General features: G+C 40.7%; 1 protein-coding gene across 3 annotated transcripts in view; it reads right to left on the bottom strand.

Moving 5' to 3' along the window:
* Positions 1 to 23,812, bottom strand: part of MOB2 (MOB kinase activator 2) — a 116,438-nt gene that overhangs the window by 70,780 nt on the left and 21,846 nt on the right. Inside the window, exon 1 of one of the 3 annotated variants that reach the window (XM_055813815.1) lies at positions 8,547 to 8,596. The exons of the other annotated variants lie outside the window; for them this stretch is intronic. Coding sequence (XP_055669790.1) covers positions 8,547 to 8,581 — 35 coding nt within the window. The 5' untranslated portion in view covers positions 8,582 to 8,596. Of the gene's footprint in view, positions 1 to 8,546; positions 8,597 to 23,812 lie in introns of those variants that run through there. 3 annotated transcript variants of the gene reach the window in all.

Raw genomic sequence — 23,812 nt, 5'->3', positions numbered from 1 at the left:
GGAAGTAACGAAAAGCTTTATTCTTCATAAGTGGTGAAAAACAGAGGCTCTTCAATTTTCTATGAATCATAACCAGGGCACGAGCCAGCTGTGGTCCTATACCAGTCATAACAGCTCTTATTAAAGCTTTGTTGCAAGTTGTCAGCTTTTTTTTTTTGCCTTTTTTTTTTTTTACAGCATTTCATTTTCCTCATACACTGTGCTTATGTAACAATATATACCAAAGAATTTGGATAATCAAGTGAGATGCCTTATCTCTATCTCTGAAGTTGTAAGCGCCAAAAACAGTTATGCAAGCAGCTACAAAATACTATAAATCCAGAGCCAGAGTCCTTGCCTCACCCCTGTAATGTCTCTGCCTCTTCCAGTTTCCCCCATCTCCTAAACAGCGATGGATATTTTATACTCATGACCAGATTCAGGGGATGTCACTGCAACACTTGCACATTTGTTAATACAGGTCACCATTTCTTATTAACTTACTGACCGAGATAATTTCAAGTCCACATACTACAAGATTTTCCGCACACACATTAGAATCAAGCTTACGTTCAAGGCCATCTTTTCCTTCTCTTCCATTCCCCGCGCACGTATTTTGGCACAATCACACAAAACCCAGTTGCTTCCCTGATGTGTACCACCGACCAGCAGCTGCAGGGCCTCCGTAACAACAAAGAGAGAGTTCATACTGTGGGTCAGGCATAAAGCAATGATGTGTTACAAGGAAAGCACATACATATGTGTTTACATTAATCTTTTTACATAACATTCCACCTTTCACCTGCAGGTATTTTAATGTCCCATCACTCTGCTTGCTCCTCAAAAGCTCTATGATAAATTTCACCAACTCCACCAAAGCATAACAGAGCAAGTGCTCCAAGAGGAAAAGGAACTGCAGCAAGTTTTGCCTAAGCGTATTAGAAACAACTGCCATAATCTTTAAGCTGTATTTTGTCCTTGCCTCTAGACAGTGTAAAAAGATTAACTTTAAAAGGTCTCTTGCTTATTTTTTTTCTCCTGACAGAAAGGTAAAAAACACTGCCCTTAAAACTCAACATGATTCTTGAGAAGGCTTCTTTTCAAGCCTGGCATAAATACTAAGTCTCTTCTGTACTCTTTCTGCCTATCTAAAGAAAGATTTGCCCTCTCCATGTTGTCATACTACACTGTGCTCCAATTACATATACCACAAGCCAGGAAAGGTTAACAAAATTTCTGAAGTTACTGCTGCAGAAGCAACAGCAACCTAAAATCCTGACATTTACAACACCAACAGACTCCCTTTCAGTGAAGGCTCTTTTAAGCATTGACCAACTACTGAAATTCCTTTTCTGGCAAGCTACTGCTCTATGGAAGGACTAACACCACTCAGGAATAAGGCTTGCAATAGAAAAGAACGTGTCACACTCTTCTTGAACGTATCAAAGAATCCAGCTTACTGCTATTCAACCCTAAAATATTTAAGGATTTATTTAAAAAAAAAAAAAGCAACCCACACAAAACCAACCACGTGTAAGGTAATGAGCTCGCACAGAGATTGTGTTAGCTACTATTTATTTCTTCCTCATGAGCAAGATGCATTTAAACCTGTAAACTGGTATTTCACTTCACACCACTGCAGGTGTACTCTGTAACACATCCCGCTGCTGGAGACAGATTTAACCTGAGCACAGAGAAGCTCCACTTCCCCCCTTACAGATTCAAATGGTAGCTGCATGCAAAGCCTCTGAATTGTAGTCCTTCCTGATATATCATCGTTTACAGTGCATCAAGTAATTTAGAGGGAAACAAAACCAAGACAAACCTTCCAGCAGTAAAGATGTTGCTGTAGAAGGATCTACTTTTTCCATTACAAGAAGTTTACAATACTCATATGGTTTTCAAATTTGGAGTTTACTGATCAACATGTAAATTAGAATTCCTAGACTAAGATTTCTGTTGTTTACGTATATACTCTTTTAGCCTCATAGTCCTACCAGGGAACTGTATTAAAACATCAGGCTGACAGGCTAATTTACTGAATAAGTACCATGAGGAACCTGAGAATGACTTAATTTTGTTGCTATGACCCTCATTCCAAGCCTGCACCTTCTCCTCTTAGGTATCATGCCCTCCTTACCCCATTAAGATTCACTCAAACCATAAACAATCTGTGGTGATCTCACCAAGGCGGCCACCAGTGCATGTACCTAATAAAACAATTGCTCTGGAAATCTCTCTTACCCAGAAAAGACTTTCTGCTACCCCTCAGTTGTAGCGGGCCAGCAAGTGCTGCCGCTGAATGCACACTCCACTTCCAAGGTCAGTAGTAAGAGATGTACCACCACCTTCACATGGGATATACAATACACACTTGAGGATAGTCTCATTTTCATTATGCACTGAGTCTAACTTTCTCTAGAATCAATGTTTTGGCCTTCTAAGAGCACTCCTTAGATGATAATGCCCCCAAAATCTTGTGTAGTTTACTGCGTGCATTGAAAAGCTCACTAACAGGAAGGACCTGCTTCATGACCACATTTCTTTGAAATATCTTGAGGAAATTAAAACTTACCTTGTTTCAACTTAATACTTACAGGACAGCACACAAAGCAAAAACACTCACCATGAGCTGGCTAGTTATCCTTAAAAATGCACAACAAACAGGTCATGCAAAGAACATTCTAGAGGCGTAAGAGGCTCTTATAGGAAGAAAAGATAGGTGTCTGAGAAGAACACAGCCTATGCCACCCTCATAACCCAGAAAGGAAGAATATTGGTCTACAGTATTTAAACACTTACTAAAGCACACTACAGGAATAAAATATCCCACCTCATTGGCTTTACTACAGGAGAAAAATCATTTGGGGCAGCATAGCCCCCTCGTAGCATCACCTGACCCGACTGCAGCACTCCCCACCAAACGCCACGCTGAGGGAACACACTGCTTCAGACAACTCAAACACCGCAGCATCAAGATTTAAGACCAGCTGGCACCGTTCTATCTTTCTATAAGCCTTTTCTATTTCAAAATCCCTAGTATGCCAAGAGCTACAAATTTCAGCACCCCTTCCTGCAATGGAAAAAGACCCAAATCACTTGGATGAACCCCTGTAACAAACAATTAAAATGCCCCCACATATATAAAGCCGTAAACGGAGGGGGCTCAGCACTCTGAGGGAAGCTGTGCACCTCCAAGCGTGGCACAGAGGCTCTCCCCATCCGCCTCATCCTCACCAGGGCTGTGACCTCCAGAGCAGGGATGCTAAGCAGCTCCCCTCCTCCAACCCTCCGCGTCTCAGACACTTCCTGTCTCCACTGGCATTTATTTTCAGCCCTCAAGATTCCTTTCTATATGTTCCAGGAACCCTCTAGCCATCCTCTGTCCAGATGGCAGACTTCAGATGAAGGGAACGGGGTCTTGGAGAGTCTTTTCTTGGCCTGCTTCTCAGCAGCCTGCTGGAACCGAGAGGCAGGCTGAGTCTCGCACAGACAAGGCTCTGTTGCACTGCAAAAGCCCTTCAATCCCTCTCCACGCTTTTCCTCAATGCCCTCTTTGTCTTCAAACAAATTTGTCTTAAACCTTTTAATGGCCTCTGCTTTCCAGGGGCACGCTTTATACAATCTACTCCCTACAAAGCTGCAGAAAGCCAGGAAGAGGGCAAAGGAAAGGGGGTCTTAGCAATGCACTAACAGACAAGCAGAGCCTCGGTTTTCACTACTTACAAAGAGATGCAGAAGAAAAAGGCAGGTGACAGGTTTCACTCCTTTTGATCCCTGTCATCTGCAAGAGGTTTTCCTGAAACGTGCCAGACACAGCAGTTTACATACTCAAACTCACTAAGGACCACCACCCTATAATGAACTACTTTCAAACTATGACTTGCCTGGATAACCAGTCCTTTTAATCTCTGCACTGGGACAACAGAACCAGACCGTTGTATAGTCAAAGACCAACACAGCATTATCATCAACACTACACATTCATGTACAAGCTTCAGAGAATGACTGATGTCTTTGACTTTTTCAAACCAAAGTTTTGCCAAAATAAATAGAAAAATGAAAAAAAAAATATTGTTCCCAACCGAGGCTTCACTGAACAACAGTTTCATAAGTTTTTGTAAGATCTCTTCAGGATTCCTTCAACAACACTCATATCAAAGGCTACGACATTACTTGATTTTATATATTTATATATAAAAGAAACAATACTTCCAAGACCCAAGAGGGTTTAAATCTGAAATAAAGCTGGATGCTTCAGAGCGGAATATATTTAGGCATAAACTATTCTAAAATCAAATGCTGTCCCCATTTAAAGACTAGAGCTGTCAGGAAGACTCTAATGTAGCTCTTATTAATTCAGGAAAGTTGCAAAACTTCAGTAAAACTAACTGGGACAGGAAAGTTACAGAGAAGCTGCAGCAGCACAGAAAACTTCCCAATTGTGGGCAGGACCTTAAAAATCCAGCACCTCAAAGGAAACTACCAAAACAGTGATGTGATGGGAAAAATTAGGCAAAGCACGGCATAGTCCTTTGAAGGGTAATAAAAAAAAAAATCCATCTTCTTCATTGGTGGGAAAAGCAACACAATCTAGAGGCATTATTACACTGCAGTGCTGCTATCACATTCATGATGGTGTTTTTCCAGTCAAATTCTTGTTCTTTAGGTTTACCATTGATTTTATAAGTTAGTTGACCATCTCCTCCTGTCCCTTTTATCATGTACATTTGTCATAATACTGCCTGCAAGAGGGTATCTTCCATCTCATTTTGACCAAAATATCATACAAGAAATATCTTGAAGAATATTCACCATTCCTTTAAGGGATAGTTTGAAAACCAAATGCTACAAATAAGCTGTATTAGATACCCTGGCCAGATTTTTATCATGCGTACTATATTTTTATTTTCCCTAACATTTGTATGTCGTTAGAAACTGATCTTTTTCAGAACTGCATAAAAGATTCATAACTAATTTCAAATATTTCAAACTTTTCAGACAACTCCTTTCATTTAAGGGGTGTGATCTCTTTGCTCATTAGGGTAATATACTAACTGCATGATGATACCCATAGCTCCTCCCACAAACATTTAGGATTGTCTAATTCAAATTTATCTGCTCATAAATGTCCACCGTGTCATTTGCAGTCATTTACTGTATAATAGCTGTAGTTGATGAACTGGTTTTCAGTTCCTGTTTTCTCTCCTCCCTTCTTTGGTTTCTCAATAGATTAAAAAAAAGGTGTAGCTTCATCAGAAATTCAAGTCATACGTCCACAACCAACGGTTGGCTACAACTAGAACATCACCCAATTCCAGGAACTGAAAAATCTGACCCAGAAATTACGTTATTTAAAACTGAAACCAGTTACAGACCACCTATAAACCTTAGCTAATATCAGCTAGCTAACAAAACATGGATGGAGTGAGCCAGGTACTGAAATCATAGAAAATTAAGTCTATCAGCTATAGAGTCAATGCAACATAAGGAGACACAGCAAACCACCCCATTATGAGCCAAGACACCCATCACCTTACCCCTGGAAAAGGGAACTCTCTTTCCTTAAATCAGTGGTTTACTAATCAGACGCTTAGACAAAAGCTAGAGATTTGTGAGGGTGGTTCACAGAGAGAAGACTAAAATCCAGCAAGTATGGCGAGAGATGTTTGGGCTCCGATCTGAAGCCATGTCATCCAATAACACCCTTGGCGCTGAGCTTGCATAGTGACCTTTCTGTGGTTGGGTCCCTAGCCAGCACTTCTGAAAAACTTTCTAAGAGTATGAGAGTGTGGAATGAACAAAAAAGAGATAGGATAATCCTTTTAAAACTCATGGAATTAGTCATGCTCTTAAGAAAACCTAGAAAAAAACCAGAATTTAAGTACACAAAGAAGGCCAAGGGAGCAAATTAACTGAGGGAAAGTGGAGGGGAAAAGACAATTGCAGTAACAGCCGAAAAGACAATCACCTGTCAGGATATGCTGACAGAGCAAAAAGAATCCATTATGATTAATGCAGATTACTGCTGTATCTGTCAAATTCTACACGTTGTTGCTTTTAAATTCAGATGGGAAGTGCACACGTTTGGTCCGGCAGTGAAAGCTAAGCTGTAATAGGCTTCAGGGTGAGCAATTAGACTATTTTTGGGACAATAGTGGGAAATAAAAAGGGGTTGCTACACTGGAACTTAAGAATTACTTCCACATATCTGTTTTCATTTCTGGCTTTAAAGCTAAAATGAGCCTAGTACTTAATGTGTAATAATTACTCTCCTTGCATCACAGCAAAGAGCTATCTTGGAATTCAGCATGAACATCTCTAATAGCAATTGTACCACAGCCCAGGACAAGAGTGCACTAAGAGCAGGAACAAAAGGGTAAAGTTTGCATTACCAGTCTCTCAGTTTCATGGGCATCTAGATCTACCAGCAACATGAGGAATAATCCAAGATAATAATACAGAAGATGGGACAGTAATCCCATAGACTAGTAAACCTGAAAAAAGCAAACGCTGAAGCCACAGGCAGCTTTATTAGACAAGCTGTATCTTCCCAGTCGTGACATGTTCCACTATCATCCTAAAAACTCACTGTATCCCCCTTCTCTCCTCGTATGCTGCACTGGGATTTTTCGCACTGATCTGAAGCTAACGAACAGCTATGCTGCATTTCTTTCACATTCTATTCTGAAAACAGGACTTGCAGTGAAAAGGGACCATAAGGGAATCCAGCTCAGTAGTTGCCAACTGCCTATTCCTTTCTCTAAGGGTGGTTAGGCTGCACTTAGACCCTTTCCATGTGTATTCCCTGGAAGCATCTGGTTTAGGTTGCTATTTTGATATCTTCATACCAAAGTTCATTTAAATAAAGCAACTGTGATCTTTCAGCTAATAAGCGCTAAGAAAATCTTTGCTCCGAGAAAACCGTATTTTGTTACCAGCAGAGGAATGCTTCTGAACTGTCTGCTCAGGGTCTTTTGGTCAACAGGGCACTAGCCTGTGTAATATAAAAAAATAAATATTTACCCCTAGTAGATATGCCCTCAGTATCCTTACCTGTATTATCTTCACTGACCCCAAAACTCCCTGTCAAAACCACTGTTTCTGTTAAGCTGTGTGGGTAATAAGTAATTAATATCCGACTCCACAGCCAGCCATTGGAGTTTGGAACCGACTGCTATAGAACACCTCACAGTTACAGAACTTAAGGACTATGCATCTACAATATTTTTAAGTAATTGATACTGCTTTCATAAAAGAAAGGTATTTTCTGCTAGTGCTAGGAAACAGAAGGGGTGGAGTACTTAAGAGCCCTTGGAAACTGGACATCCACACTGGCAGAAGCAGCGGGAGGGAAGGGCAAGAATTCTTGCCCACACACAACCATGCATGTCCTGCAAGATCTGGGCAAAAACAAACCCCCATGATTTCAAGCTCACTCCAACACTCTGCTCATATTACTTCATTATTTTTTTTTTGCAAGTCAAGTATCTATTCTGAGGTTGTGGTTCAGAAATCTAGTTTAATGTTGTATTACAGGGAAGAGCTCTTCATAAAGCTGTCCAAACAGTCTCCCACATCTTCCCTACCAACAGATACATCTGCTCAGCTTAGTAACAAACTGATTGATACTCCAAGATATTGCATGACAAGAATACTTGGGAAAAGGGGGGGGAAGACTGAACCAGATGAAAAATACATTTTATACAGTTCTTAACATGTCAAGACTGTGATAGCATCTGAGGGAAACTGAAGTTTAAAGAAGAGTTCCTAACTTGGATCTGCTGCAGATCCAGCAGGCTGGCTCAGCTCCCAGACTACCGAAAGCCCAGAACTCAGTAGCAGTCAGCCTGTCCAGAGAGGTTCTTAACTCATTGTAATTAGGCATAAAGAGCACCTGCTTTTTATTGCATTTGTGAAATGTTACTTTATGTGCCTAAAACTGGAAACAACCATTGGATAGGAGGGTAGCAACATTAGAAATGGAGAAAGTGGATTTCTGATACACAGTTTTTTCCAAGCGCTTAAGGGTCCTGCTTGTTGACCTAGGGAGACTCCTGAACCACAACACAAAAAACCGTAACTGATTTCTTATTTCTTGCATACTAGCACACTACCTGCAAAGCATGAAAGAAACAACACAAATTTACTTTGAGAAAATGTTTCCCAACCTTCAACTACAACTCAAGCCAAGGCACGAAGTGACAACATAGATCCTGCAGAAAGTACTAATGAAGTCTCTTGGTCTAGACAAATTGAGAGTAACATAGGAATTTAATGAAGAAAGGCGAGAGGGAAAGTACTTGTGACAAATGCTCAGTAAACTGCTTCTATCCTTAAGTTTTGTTTCACACAAAGATGTGGCAAACTTAAGTTACTAATGTGTATTATCATTAGAAAAGGTTGGCTTGAAGTAGACAAGCTAAACAGGAAAGACACTCAAGATTTTGGTTTCTCCCTCCCTGCTGCTACCCCCCATCCAGTCCTCCTTCCCCCTCTTTTGGTCACCACAGTACCAGCTGATGGCCACACACCTCTGTGCTAGTTAATGTATAAAATTGTCTTACCAGCAGCAGCACAGCGAGCAGATGATGAATTCCATTCCAACAAAATTAACAGCAGGGGATTTCCAACAAGATGGCAATAGAGTAAAACACAGCTCAGATACTCAAAGAAACGTGGGAAGCCCAAGAAAACTGATTACTGAAACGCAGCCTGAAATACTAGTAGCACTTTTCCAGAATTCAGCGAGATGCAACTTCTAGCAGGCAGAGTGAAAAACAGAAAAGGGTTCTCTTCTAGAGAAAGGGTACACATACATAGCTCGCTCTTGAATAGACAGCTGCACGAAAGAAAGGAATATGCTTTCTGCCTTTCTTTTATCTATCAGAATAGCTGTTATCTAAAGTTTCCTCCTCTTCTTTTTGGGTAGGACTGCTTTAAAAAAAACCCAACAAAACAGATCCTCCCAATAAACGGAGATTTAGCAATCATTTTGATAATGCTTTTCTCTACCTAGTTCTGCCTACCCTTCAAATCAGTTTGGAAGCAAAGAAATAGCAATTCCAAACGAATAAATAAGTAATGAGAACTGTTTTTTCCAATCTTTCCTTTCGTCTTTTATAACATCAATTCCAGTGACTCAGTTATATTAAAGAAGCCAAAATATCCGAGTCTGTTTTTTCTAAAACCTACCCACTTTCTTGAAAAGCATTGAAATGGTCGTTTTATACCTGTTTTAAGAGATTTCATAAACTCCATTCATCTTTCTGCTTATTAGTCAAGAGGGAAAAATTCCCAACTGCAGAGCCTTAAAGCCCCACCTTGTGGAAGCTGCCTAAAACATACAAACAGGCATCAGGGGGAAAAGGGCTTCAAATGGAGCTTTTACAATTAATATAATGTTTGACACTTCCACGTTGCCATCAGTCACACCGTTAGATGCATTCTACCCCAGTAGAAAAACAAGCCGTGGGGGATTACCAATAAAACAAAAAGCTGGTTTTATTTTGTCGCAATAGAATAGTCATCCTGCATTGCATCGGCAGACAGCATGCGCGGCAGTCCAGAGCAGGTCTTGCTTTCACCACATTTGCTGGCTCCTGTGGGCTGGACTTACTCTGTTTTGTGAGCACGAACACATGGAATCACCGACAGATTTATCTGGCCAAAGAGCAGACAACTGAAGAATACAGCGACCCTGCCACAAACGGCTAACGGAACTCTGTCCTGCGATACTAGATTGCCCCTCGTTTTACACGGGGATTCTGAAAGCTATTCACAGCCCTCCCCCAGCCATCTCTTACAAGCCCAGCTGAATGTCCGCATTCTGCCATTCCTAAAAGCTGGTGCTGGGGCCAACTCAGCACAGCCCCACGCTGCCTGTGACCGCAGCCTGGACCCGCACTGCCCTCTGCTGAAAGAGGAGCCTGCACAGTCCAACGAGCAACTTGCACACCACTCTTACTTACAAGCTCACACACAGTCCCCACATCATTTATGTACCTCGGTTTTCCTTGGTCTTCCTTCTCCTCTGTCAGCCTTCACAATATTCAGGGTTCTGCTTTATCAGGGTTTTTTTTCTGCTGCTTCTTTCCCATGAGGGCTACAAAAGCATCAGATAGGTTTCTATGTTTACATACTGTAATACCGTGCCAGCGCATCTAGACTCCAGAAACCAGTTACTGCACTACAGCACTAAAGACACATCATGTTTTTAGCAACGAAAGAGCAGATAAACAGAGAAGGAAAAAAAAAAAAAACCAGGAAGTGAGCTGTTCAAAAATAACCTCAGAAAAATGAATTTTAAATTATCCTTTGTCATCTGCAGTACACGTCATACAACAGTGTCACCTTGTGTAGTAAAACCAAGACACCTAAAGAACATATATTCATATATATACTCAATACACTGAATTAATAAAATATACCATAATCAGTAACTGATTACTAACAGTAATCACGCTACTTTCTCAGATACAAACCTTGCAATGTTTCTATTTTCAACTGTTGTCCCACTTTGAGATTTAGCTATTTGTAACAATCTGAAACTCTGGATAACTTAAGGACTGAAATACTGTGCAAAATCTGAAAGCGCAAGATAAATACAACACATCAGCTTGGAACACTAAGGAGCACCGAAGTTTAAAGTGGTAGAACACAGGGCACCTGAACCTGTAAGAACAGATGTAAGCACACCCCTTGGAGTCAAGGGGAGTACGCCACTTCAGAGCACGCCGGCGTCCTGATGCTCAGGACCAGGAAAGCCCACATCTCGCCCCCAATCCCCAGCTGGCAGCAGCCACCAGGCGATTTTCAAAGCTGCTGGGAGGACACTGCATGCACTTCAGCAAGTTTCCATAGCTGGAGGCTGACTCTATCCCCTCCAACTCATCCAAAGCATCCCAACCTCCCAGCAGCGCGCCAGGCTCCAGAGGAGCGCAGAGAGAGCCCACTGCCCGCCTGCCCTGTGGGGCTGCCCCTCGGATCCCCTTCTCCAAAGACCCACACCCCACACAGCAACCCAGGGCCCTGCGCAGGGGTCACACTGCAGCAACGGTTGTATCAGGAAAAAATAAAGAGCTATTACTCAACTGGCAAGGAGGAGAGGGGCTGATCTGCTGCTGCACGGCACCCTTCAAATTCTGAAGAGCGCATGTGAAACTGTATCTTAAAAGCGCTTGTTTTAAATAACACTAAATATTTCATTCTTCCTGTTCTCTAGGCTGTACCAGCTCCAGCTCTGAATAACCTATCATTTCCCGCGACGCTGCTGCAGGGAGGATAGACTTTCTCTTTTAAAGAGAAAAACTGAACGCACCCCACCTTCAAAGCAGATCCTGGTTGCCCCTTTAAATACAAAAAAAAAAAGGGGGGGGCAGCGTTTTACTGCAAGAAAAAATGTTCGCAGCTTCTTTCAAGTCCTCTATAATGTTCACTCTTGGTGGCTATTACCTGAAAAAGAGTCTAGATACAATAGAAAACAACATTAAATTTGTTAATAGATTTTTAAAACCACAGAAGAAATTAAATATACCCCAGTATACAACCTGAACCAATTTACCTTCACAGTGGAAACACTGTGGTCGGTCTTTAAGATGAAACTATCAAGTCTTTATTTAAAAAAAGAAAAGAAAAAAAAAGAAAAAACCCCAACTACATAACTCACTCAGACTTTATTCCAAAACGCAGAAGTGTATCTTAATTTTTATCGTCATGGAGCAGGACCAAAATTGCCAATAACAAAAAAGCTATGTATGGACAGCACGCCAAAAGCCCATTTGTGTATTAACAATGACAAAGTGAAGACTTTAAATAAGTAGCATGGCAAAGCAAAAGTATCTGTCATCATTGGCACGCGAAAATCCCTTCTTTAGACTGAGCTTTGATAATTCCTCCTCATAAAATCAAAGCTTCGGTCCAAAAATGACATCTAATACACAGAAGTTTCAAAGCCACTGTTCTCACTCTGACCCCCATATGAACCTACCAAAAAGGCTACTCATCTCAACCTATCTGTTTTTACTGAATAGTCTCCTTTTGCCCCTGTGTTGCTTCAGTGATGCTTGTGTACAGCTATCAGATGCGGTGGTCTGGATTCATTTACTTGCAGCTCTAATCACTGCATTCAAGAACAGACAGGCCACACTGCCCTCATGGGAAGGTACCCCTCGTTACCACCGAACTGAAAGCACACAGTAAAGCTGAGAAAAGAAGGACCTTTTTGTAATTTTTTTGTGGCTATATATAACACTTCAAAAAAAGCAGATGCCGCCAAATTGTTCCTGCAACAGTAGAAGCAACACCACACGTAGCCCAGTCCAAGTCAGCACTGTCGAGATAAAACTGCATCATGTTTCTAGCAATTTCTCCCTTAGAAATCAAAAGCATTGCAGCTAGATTATCCTCTGAAAGCCCTGAGTGCTGCCACATGCTTTGTCACTACAGCAGTATCTTCCTGCTTGGCAGTCTCACCATGCTTTATCATTCCTTTACTTCAGCTGTCGGGTGCTTAGCTTCTCTGGCGGGGAGATATTAGGCCTGCTGAACCACTTCGTCTGCAAGCATAAGAAAAGCATCCGTCGCGTGAAAGGGTTAGCAGGAACTGACATATAATTTTTTTAAATCCACAACTTCAATTAGATTTACCATCCTACAGAATAAAAATTCATTAAGTTCCAAAGATCTCTCCAAGGAACCACAGAAGAGACCTGTCTGTCAACAGAAGCATATTCTAAGTCCACTTTTCAGCACATTCCTTCCATCATGAGCAGTTAAAGCAGCAATATTTTGTGTTTTTTGTAAAACAAAATTGTAAAAAAAAAAATCCATAAAAACTGGACTCAGACGGCCAGGCTACACAGAGAACTACATGCAAATGGTATGATTACAAGAAGGGTATTCCAGGGAAATAATTCAGAGTATGAGAAGTGGGCAGAAAGCTCCGAACGACCATGTCTGTTCCACGTTTCAATAATAAGGCTGAACAAGTTTATTCATCTCCACCTTTCACAGAAATTACAGCCCACAGAGACTGAGGGCATGGAACAAAATGCATCAATTTGCCATAACGATGTAGTCTGACAGCAATACACATACCATGACCTTTAATCCGTGTAGGCTTCTTCTGTATGTCTAAAAGGAAGTCAGGTTAGAAGTGTGGACCACAATGATAGATTAGATAAGCCCCACTGATGAGCCCTTCGATGTGCTACACGGCTTTCATCTATTTAGTAACCAAAGACATCAAATAATTCTGTTGCCAGTACCTGACTGATACTCCTTGCCTGAGATTTCATGCAAAGTGCAGACACGGTTATGGTGTCTGCAGCTCTCAACTATATATATATATATATTAAAAAAAAAAAAAAAAAAAAGAGAGAGGAGGAAGACATGAACCAAACACCATTCCAGCAAAGGAGGTTAAGCAGTTTAAAAAACCAAGCCCTCGTTTCCAATACTGTGACAAAATTTCACCACTACAATTTCAAAAAGCCAATCAGAACAAGCTTCCTAAAGAAAACTATCTAGGGAAGATACTAAATGGTAGTTTCAGTCCTGCCTTAGAAAGTAACGTTGATGAAATAAACATAAATTATAACAGGAGTAATGTAAGAAAGTATTTCTGAATTTACCACTGATACATGACTACACGGAAAGAAAACGTTTTTATCCTTAATTAGCCCGCTCACTCTATCTGACCTTTGAGATATTTTTTTATACAAAGCCTGAGAAGACAGACATGTTCTGAAACACTGTCCTCACCCAATACTAGAGAAGAACTGTAACATGCAGTTGAACAGGCACACTAGTCCACGTTTTGAACTCTCACACCTACACAGACAACATAACTAAAACCTTAAAGCCAGCCAGAGAAGAACTGATAGCCAGCTTAGTTTTCCCACCTGATCCAGCCTGTGGGGAAGGGTCAACTCCTGAACGAGCCTCTTAACGAAAAGGAAATCTGTATTGTGTTTCTCTGGGTAAAACTGTTGAGAAAGACATCAACACACATCAAAAAAGGGTAAATATGCGTGGCCTGTAATGAATATGAAAAACTTAAAGCATCCAACCTTTTTATGCACTTAAATTTAAGCATTCGTAATGCACATTTATATTAATTATTTCCTACATTGTCAACAGCACTGCACACAGGAAAGCAACTGGACTCTGGAAGTTCAGCTTCTCCCTGCTGCTTTTCATCCTAGTGTTGCATAATGGACCAGCTTTTACAGTGTGACTGCCATCCCTGTCTTTGGTCTCTGCTTTGAAAGAGTTTTCTGGGGTTTTTTTACAGTAACTTAAAACACAAGATCAGTATCTCATCAGAAGATCTTGTGTGTCTAGCTAATTGGTGATGTCAGCATTATATCTTTAACAGAGATGACATAATCCATCTCGTTCTGCATTGAAAGCAGAGGAGTCCTCAATTACCTTTGAACATGTGATGTTAAACATGCTGCAGTTATCAGAGGCAAACACACACCCTTTGGGTTGCTGGGAACCAGTACTGCTCTCATTTGCCCGTTTTAATACAGGATATCCACACCTGCAGTAGAGCACAATGGCAGGAAAATCAAGCTGATTTCCAGAAGGTATTTTCTCCAATAAAAAATTACCCAGAAGCAACAAGTCATTTTCACCTATGATTTTCCCCCTCCTAACATTACTACAGTATATTTGATTCTGTAAATTGAGTGATCATTATGACCACTAAAAAAATTAAAAATAATTTGAAAAATCCATGTCAAGACAGCAAGGCTGAGCTAATTAAATCCAGTATGCTTTACTGTTCCTGAAAAGCTCTCTCGCTATCCAGTTGACCACCACGGTAACACTTCTTATCCACAGGTATTAAAAAAGCACTTTCCCAAACCTGTATTTTCCAAAGCACTTTCCCTGCTGATGTACAGGGTACAAAAGCACAGAGGTCTAAGATAGAAAAGAGTTTTCACCTCTCCTTAACACCTTAACCTAATGTCTCACAAGCTGGCCTCAGAATCACCCATCCCCTACTGTAAAGTTCACCAAGGTCCCAGACCCTAATAAAAAAGGTCAGACAGGCAAAGTTAGAAGCTGAAAAAGAAACTAACACTGGAAGTTGAGTAAATAGAAAACATACTCACTAAAGCCACTGTAAAGATACTGTAAAAATACTGTAAACTTATATATTAATCAGATAAACATTATTAAGCCTTTAGTAGTCATCACCAAAAAGACAATAAAATACATTTAGTAACATTTCATCAATTGTTTATAAACCCGTAGTGCAGGAGTCAAATACAATTATTAATCAACTAGTCTCATCCAGCACAGCAGTACCTGCAAGCCAAAATCTAGAAATCAGATAAAAGTAGTCTGGACACTTCAGAAAGGAATTTAAGTAACAGTCTTCCCTCTAGCACACCACATATATGCTGAGCTTTTCCGAAAATTAATCCTTTCCCATTTAGTATCTCTCCTTTTCTTGCCTAAAGACCTGTAAGGGGGATATAACACCACTCTGTTAAAGACCCCCCATTACCTCTTTCTTTCTCCCACCTTATGCAGACCTTTTACTCATGTGCCAAGTACTTCGTTTACTGTGGAAGCTTTTCCCAAAGGGTAAATGCTATTTTAAGGACATAGTCTAGCATCAACACATTTTGTGGGAAAGTATTAGACTTAAGGTAAAATGTAGAGATAAGTAGCATACACAGTCATTATTACTGCTGTTCGGACTTCCAGGTTAATAACAAATTATCCAGGATGCATGCAGCACAAAGAGGTATATTAGTTCACATCTCAAGAGACTTATCCAAGTCTAACATAACTTATCAGTTGTGCAACACAGCTGCAATTTAGAGAGCCTCTTTGCATAGCCACAAAAACTAATGCAGGAAGTCCTCCACTTCCTCTCATTCTCACTACACTTCCAGAATGACATCTGCGATAGAAGCAACGGCATCCTTCATGTAAACATGTTATCTTCTTGCTTTGATTGAGGCTGCACAACGTTCCTTTGGAAACATGTCACAGAGACTAAAGCACGACACTCTCCATCTTCCCTACGTATGCTGGGAAAACGCAATATTCACCTCCAAGGTCGTTATAAGGAATACCATTTATAACTTGCTAAGCTTAAGAAGCTATACAGCTCCGCATAGCTGTCAGTTTAGGGCAGCAGCTTAAAGACAGGGCAGCCACAAAGCAAAGGGTGAGAGAAGAGTCTCCCCTTCATAAAGGTCTCCGTTCTCTCACAGACGTCTCCCTGTCTAATCAGATGCATCTCATACATCAGGTCATATGCATGCTTGACAAGCAGAAAGATGACTTTAAATTAAAAACTTGAAGCGCAATTCATCTATAGGTCAGGAAGAGATGAAGAAATATTTCAGATCCTTAGCATTAGTGGTGGCCTTCCTCTTAAAGAAAGCTCTCAGCCCAACATTACTTCCCTTTCTGAAGGAAACTACTTCTTCAGATACTGGAATCTTTCAAAGAATTACCTTCTCAGGGATGGCAGAAAATGTTTATGAAGATGCAGTAGTTCACAGAAGAGGGAAATTGCCCTTGAAAACCCTCAGTCATATACATTTAAAACACATGTTACACAACAGGCAAATCCATTACAGATTTAAAAGCTGATGGTGAAGATGGAAGGGTTTTTAATGCAAATCAGGGTACAGTTTTCCTAAGATAATAAAACACAAGTGACTTAAGAGTAATTTTAAATAGGGTGTTTTCTGTTATACTCCTCTTGTCAGACAAGCATGTCCCAGACCACTGTGGAAAAATTATTAGTGAAAAATGTGTTCATAGTTATCATGTTACCAGTAAAGCAACAATAAGAAACTCAAAGCCTAAGCAACAACATAGATGGAAATTTAAGCTGAAGCCACAGGACCCAAGAGTGTCATATTTCCTTCCATCCAACTCAGGCCTGGAGATATTCTAGGCAAAAAAAGACCCATCCAGGATGGTAAAGTATGCCTCTGACAAACCTGCTGCATCACTGCATCTTTCAGAGGCTCCCTTGAAAACATGGTGCAAGGAAGAGATTTATCTACCCTGAAAAGTGAAGTACACAAAACACTGTTTAGAGCTTTCAACTGTAAATGCTGCCAGAACTCATTCAGCTTATTGTGATGCCAGATGTATCTTAAATTCCTGGTAGCGTCTCACAGATAACTTAGAAACACAATACAATGGTACCTCTATTGCCAACCCTTGCTTACTTTTTTAAAATGTATAAACAAGCCAAGCTGAATTGAAATTGCTCTGTTTCAAAACCTCATCCTCACTATCAGTCATTTCATGGACTACAACAGTACGGTTATTTCTCATTACCCAGTTAATCAAAACACAAGCATTTTTGACAGCGTGGCTTCGGAAAAGTCAGATTTTTGCTATTTCAGGGAAAAGATTCCATTTATAAAGTATAACTTTCCAGAAACCCAGATAATTACATCTGTACAGGACATTAATTTCAGCTTGTTCTTCAGATGGTTTGCTGTTAATTTCTCCATTTATCTGCAACCCAGGAGTCCCTAGATTCTTCATTACTGCATACAACACTGCTGCTGCAAATCAGGCTACTACCCGAGCAAAAATTTCCCTGTTACACTGAAGAGTACTAAATGTAACAGAACAGCCACTTTAAAACATATTTTGTACGTTATTTTGCGAGATTCTTTCTAGCAGCTGAAAACTATTCTTCTGACCACTGCTCCTTCTTCGGGCCTACAACAGTACTGCTGCAATGAGAAACGCAGGTTATCAGCCATCGCCAAGGCGTTGTGCTAGCAATCACTGTCGAACCAACAACCACAAAGTTTTTCCAAAATCAACAGGCGAGAGCAAAGCTCATATTGATAACTACATCCATACCGACCCATTGAAAATAAACTGAAACTGAAACTTCAGTTTCACTGAAAATAAAATGAAATAAAATGAAATTCAACCCCAGTTTGGAGTTACTGGTGGCATCACTTTCCTAACATTAAAGGTGTGCTGCATTTTCTGCTACCACAGTCTGCATCAATATAAAAGTTGGGGGTGGTAGGGGAACTCATTTGTCCCTCTGCCTATCTAGATTTTTATCACACCTACCAATGTTGCAGCTCTCTTACCAGCTTTAATAAGGTGCAGATTAAATATCTCAAGGATATAACTATCAGTCTTAAAATCAATTTTATCAGCAGATCTCAATGACATAACAGGGAGTTCACCATTTTAAAGATGGGAAGGGAAAAACAAAAAGGAACTGGAGAGACATGTCTGAAGTCACCTAGTATGCTAATGGCCAAATTCAAAACAAAAATGCAGATCTCAGTCCTAAACTAGCACTCTGTAGCCACTGCAAGAAATTGGAAAGCCAGTTATTCACAAGAGCAGCTCCACTTCTAAAAAGAGTATCTTATTCCATGTTCACCATTTCCTAGTAAATTTTCTTAACAAATACTAATAACAATAGGGACAGCAGAAATCTGTTCCTCCCTCCCTCTGGAAACGTAAGGAAACTTACTTGCAAAGAGCAAGCTTAGAAGTATTTTATCATCCTCATCAAATATTCTTCAAGGACTCAATGTGAGAAGTTTCTAGATCTCAACCCTCACTCTCTGTAACAGGTCTATGGTACATCTTGAACATAACCAAATGCAGATTTGCATTTTCTGCCACCTATGTGATACCAGGTTCATACCTGATTCAGGCACCACGACCATGAATTCAGCAACTTCCAGGAACACCGGCATCTGTTAGTTTTTTTTCAGTTAGGCTGAAAAAAGTCATTAAGTACTCTCCACTATTCTACAAAATTACTTGATTACTTTTTCTTATGCAATGTTTCCCCAACAACAGATACACCACAGACTGCTGCAATCCTGCCTAAGTTTTCTACTGTGCAGCTCAGCCGCTACCTGAGCGGTCAGAGCATGAGCTGGCACCGACCGCTTTCCCCATTGTACAATACTAAAGGCAACCGAACGGTTACTGGGGAGGGAGGACTGAAGGAACAGACATTGCAGGCCGTGGAAAAAAAGCCACCCTTCTCTTTTAGCAGTATTACTCCATGTCTCACCTCCTCACTTTTTTTATCTGATTATCTAGCAGCTTTGGAAAACATTTTGGAGACTATGTTTCGAATATGAACTATTTCTCTTTTTTCTTTTTTTCCTATTTTCAGTTATTTAAGAACAGGGTTGAAAGAGGGAACTTGCATTTAAGAACTAAAAAAGCCAAAGCCAAACCCAAACTTTTCAGATTTGTTACTTCTTACTTTACACATTTTTTATAACAAAACCCTGATCTGAAATACTGTTGTGAAATACTTCCTCTTTCATTTATTCACATGGACAAGTTATTTCAAGAACTCAGACTATTAGTTTATCAAGAAAATGAACTGGTAAACTTTATTATGCAAGGCATTATTGAAAACTACCGCATATTTTGGAACACATGTTCTCCCAAATACATGTGGACACTCGTGCCCGAACACCTCCCAGCCCTTCCCTGAATGGAGTATCATACATCCTCAACCGACATGCTCTTCTCTTCTAGTAACTGCTGCACTGCATGTTGTTACATTTGTGTTTAGGGATAGTATGTTTCTCTATTTCTTTTACCCTTAAAAGCAAAGTTCAGTTCTGCCTGTGCTGAAAAATTGCCAGCTAACACTTGCTAAACTGTCACATAAAAAGCTCAAAAATTTCTGGTCCTTGAGGATACCCTTGAAGTAATCAGCCAGCCCCACTACCGCTGGTCTTCTGTGCCCTGCTGGATGAAGCTCACACTGGTGGCACCAGCTCCATCTGCACAGGGGGTACCACCCTGGTCTGAAGCCACCAGGCACACAGCCACCACCTCTCCCAAAGCAGAGAGCTCTGACACTACCTCCTCCTGAAGGGCCTTGGTAGCCTAGGTGCACAGATGCTCCTCCAAGCAACTCAGGCAAGAAAAACTAATTCATCATCAAAAAAATAGCTGAACTCAACAGTACCCAAAAATCATTAGTTAACAGAATTCACAGCACCATAATTATAAACCCTGGTGAAGAACTGGCTAATGAAGAAAGAGCAATTCACAACACAAGGCACAATGTACTTTCAGGTTTCCCTCTTGAGCCTGACCGAGCAGGCAAAGGGATGCTGAGAACAGTGGAAAAAAGCTACATGGCTTGTTAAAACAGGGATTGCTACCCTTTCCAAGTGACTAATGTAATCTCTTTCCTCTAATGGTAATTAGCAGGAAGGTGATATTAGAATAAAAGGCTCCAGGCAGTACATTTCCCTCATAATTATCCAGCATTGATTCGGTTTTGGTAATTGCCTTTGGACATTTTAGAACAACAGACATTATGAAATACACACAGAAGAAAAAAATGAAAAAGACAGATTTTCATCAGACATCCAAGTACACATTTATCTGGCACTACAAGTAATTTGTCCTCTTGTTTGTACCTGAGAGCAATGTTAAACTGAGGAAAAAACACTTCATAGTAAATTATAGACCTAGCACAGTCATACCCAACGTTAGCATGAAACTTGTACGATTAAATTACCTTTATGTAAAAGCAAACTGATCTGTACAACAGTTAGTCTTGTGAAGGTTTGTAAAATGCTACCAGTAAGAATTTAAGAGCTGTAGGTTGAAGTGCAGATATTGAAAAAGCAACACACCAAATCTTATAAAATACTGCTGCTTTTGGGGCTGGGTTTTTTGTTTTAATTTTCAGTGAAAATAATGCAGTGGTAACTACCATGCACTCACCTGCACCTAAAGATGCCCCAGTGTAACACAAGGTTTTCAGACAGGTCCATGCTGTGATACTCAAACTTGGATTAAACTCTGGTAGGGCAACAAAAGACACTCATCCAAGGTTGCTGGCTGTTTTCATCACAAGGAAATACCTCCAGCTTACAGTTACGTTCTTCCACAGCTGCACAGTCCCCTAGAAGCAGTATGTCAGGCCACAGTGCAGTCTTGCAAGCCAAAGAATATTGGCGAGTCTTATCTCTCCCTCCGCACTCTGGCACTGGGGACACGCAGGTGGTAGGTACCGCACACCAGCAGAGGCTGTAGCGTTGGTTGGCCTTAAACTGCCATCAGCCTCCAGCAAGACAATCTGATTGTGCTTTGTTATTCTAATACATGGATTTGCATAGCATTCTTGGAATATTTTGCTGGAAACTGACTACTAGAATTTAGTTTTCTAAACAGCACCGTTCTGCCCGTCATTAAACACTTAGTGGAAGCCATAGCCCAGCTTTTTATACTTCCAGCAGTGGTGAGGAGGCTTCTTACCAAACACCAGGAAGCACTGAACTACGAGCGGCATTTCAGTGTAAAGACTGCCCTATAGAATTAGGTGGAATAAGTTTTCCATGTTCTTCCTAAAATTATTTCATCCCACAAACATTAGCTACTCCTCCAGATTCTAAAACAATATGTGACACTAATCACAGATTTTGCCTACTAAACGGCTACAAAACATCGTTATATCCTTCAATTAAGGACAGAGTGTTCTACTTCCTTAATGGTGTCAGATTTTGCCTGCTAAGTAACTACAAAGCATCATTATTGTATCCTTTAATTAAGGTTATGGCATTTTGCTTCCTTAATGGTGGCTGACCACACAATACGTAAGCTACAGGAAAAGGCACCACTCCTCCCTCCCATGCTACCTGCAGATGTGATTAATGGCAAGAAGCTGCTACTGTCATCAGTGCTACAGATGGCAAAATGCAAGATAAGCTCAGATGAGTGCCTGTCTTACAAGAACCACCACATTTCTTCTGCAGTCAATCTTTATACATAAAATACTAAGACGTCAGTTCACAGTTTGTGAGTGCATGTTCTCAAGAGTGTAGTCACTCTTTTTTTTGTCAGGAGTTAGCACTGATCATCACAACTATATATATATATATAAAAATCAGTCTGGAAGTACAATCAGCTGCCCCAAATGCTCCTGAGCAACAGCACTGGTATTTGCTACATGGGAAGAATGATTTTATCACTTTTGAAAGCAGAAGGCCAGTATTTTGCTAAGAATCAGAAAAGGTGACTACAGAAGAATTACTCTCTTCGGGTGACACCTGTGCTCTCTTCAGATGGGTATACTGGGACTTTCTTAGTAGCAAGGTGCCCCACAAAGGAAAGATGTTATCCTTAAGATGAAGATCCCACTAATATTTGTCTGATGGAAGAATTCAGCTTCTCCTGAGCAAACAAGGGGAGACCAAAATGGTTGTGTAATTCCTGGAAACACAGAAAAACAGTTTTAATTGATGATGCACTACTTTTTAAAGTTAGCTTCGGTTCCAATTAAATCACAAGTGGCATGGCTGAAAGCATGGTATTTTCTGCTCTGCTCGGGTGGCCAGGGTCCAGGCCATCTGTGTGGAATGCACGGCGGCCATCCCACCCTTCCGCCAGCATGGCCAGCGGTGCCAGCCGCTCCTGCAGCCCGCAGAGGGGACAGGGAGGGATCTTCTTTTGTTTTCCTTATTTGTTTATTTGCTTTACTCTGGCACCAGGCAAAGGGCTCTTCTCTTGCCAAGTTCATTACCATTGTAAAATGTTCCCAATTAGACTGAGTGGGCTACGGTGAGGAGGAAAAAAAACACATAAAGTTTACAATTAAACTACAGGACTTTATAAGCCTCGATTTTAGGAAACAGGTGAGAGCTGGATATAGCACATCTCTTTCTCTCAAGTGCTCAAATCCTCACATATCACCTGTTCAAAATTTCTTCCAAATTTTTCGAGGAAGTTTTTTGTTAAATAAAAAAATCAGCCAAAACCCATCAGCCTCTTCATTTAGTGATCTTCTACAGATGCCTTCCAAACAGCTTCCAAAACTTCAGTTTTACGTTTACATCTGGGACTATTCAGTCATAGCTGATTTTATCATTTATCATTTCCTACAAATGACAATCAGTTTGTGATTAAAACATTAAAAGGCATGCCTGTATCTCTCTGGCCCCCATTAACTCTCTCCCTCATCCCACAGAGTTCTTGTCGACATCTCGCTGAATGCGGCCACAAATTGTTGGTGCAGCATCTCATGGTCTCCTGAAGATGACAAACTAGCCAAGCAGCAATATTCTGCTAGTGGCAAAACCAATTGAGGAAAATCCCATCCTCTGCCTCGGTGGCACCACAGCCTAAATCAACATTTCTGTACGACTGTGCTCTGAGGGAGTGAAAACTGCTACTCAAAAGCATTTTCAAGCCAGCACCCATTATGCTTAAAAGAAAAGATTAAGAACTCTAGCTGTATCACTTGCAAAACTCTGGACACCAAGTTGACTGTCACAGCCATATAGAGTTACCTGCACAGGACACTCATTCACAACACAGAGTTTATGTCTATGTGCAATGCAAACATCGCATGTTTTCCTCTAAAAAGACTGTATTTGCTGACTCATCTCTTATGTCTAACTTACGGTCCCAGAATGTACCTACAATTCTCCCACTTCTCAGATCAGCCAGTGCTACAACCAGCAGAGGAGTCTAAGCTGCAAAAGATAGGAGACCTTCCTCACCAAGAGGAATGCATTCCTGCATAGTAACCAGCAGTTCTCCAAGCACAGCAAAAGACAGAAGTACACTTGGACATGCAGGAGCAAGGCTGTCCCTTCCAGGATTAAGATAACCAACCAAAATAAGAGTATTTGTTTGAAAAGCATTATTCTCAAGTCCCTTCTGCTCAGTTGGGAGATCAAAGCACTTGCTTCATGTATTAAGAAACTGATTGAAGACCTGACATAGTAATAATTCTATAACAGACTACGAGAATGCTGAAGATCCCACAAAACCTCCATCACTTTCTCCAAATACATGAGGTTCCAAC

The sequence above is a fragment of the Falco peregrinus genome, chromosome 9 (genome assembly GCF_023634155.1).
Source record: "Falco peregrinus isolate bFalPer1 chromosome 9, bFalPer1.pri, whole genome shotgun sequence".
In the NCBI taxonomy this organism is placed as follows: domain Eukaryota; kingdom Metazoa; phylum Chordata; class Aves; order Falconiformes; family Falconidae; genus Falco; species Falco peregrinus.
The sequence above is the reverse complement of the archived record's forward strand: the minus strand, read 5'-3'. Positions and strand labels throughout refer to the sequence as shown.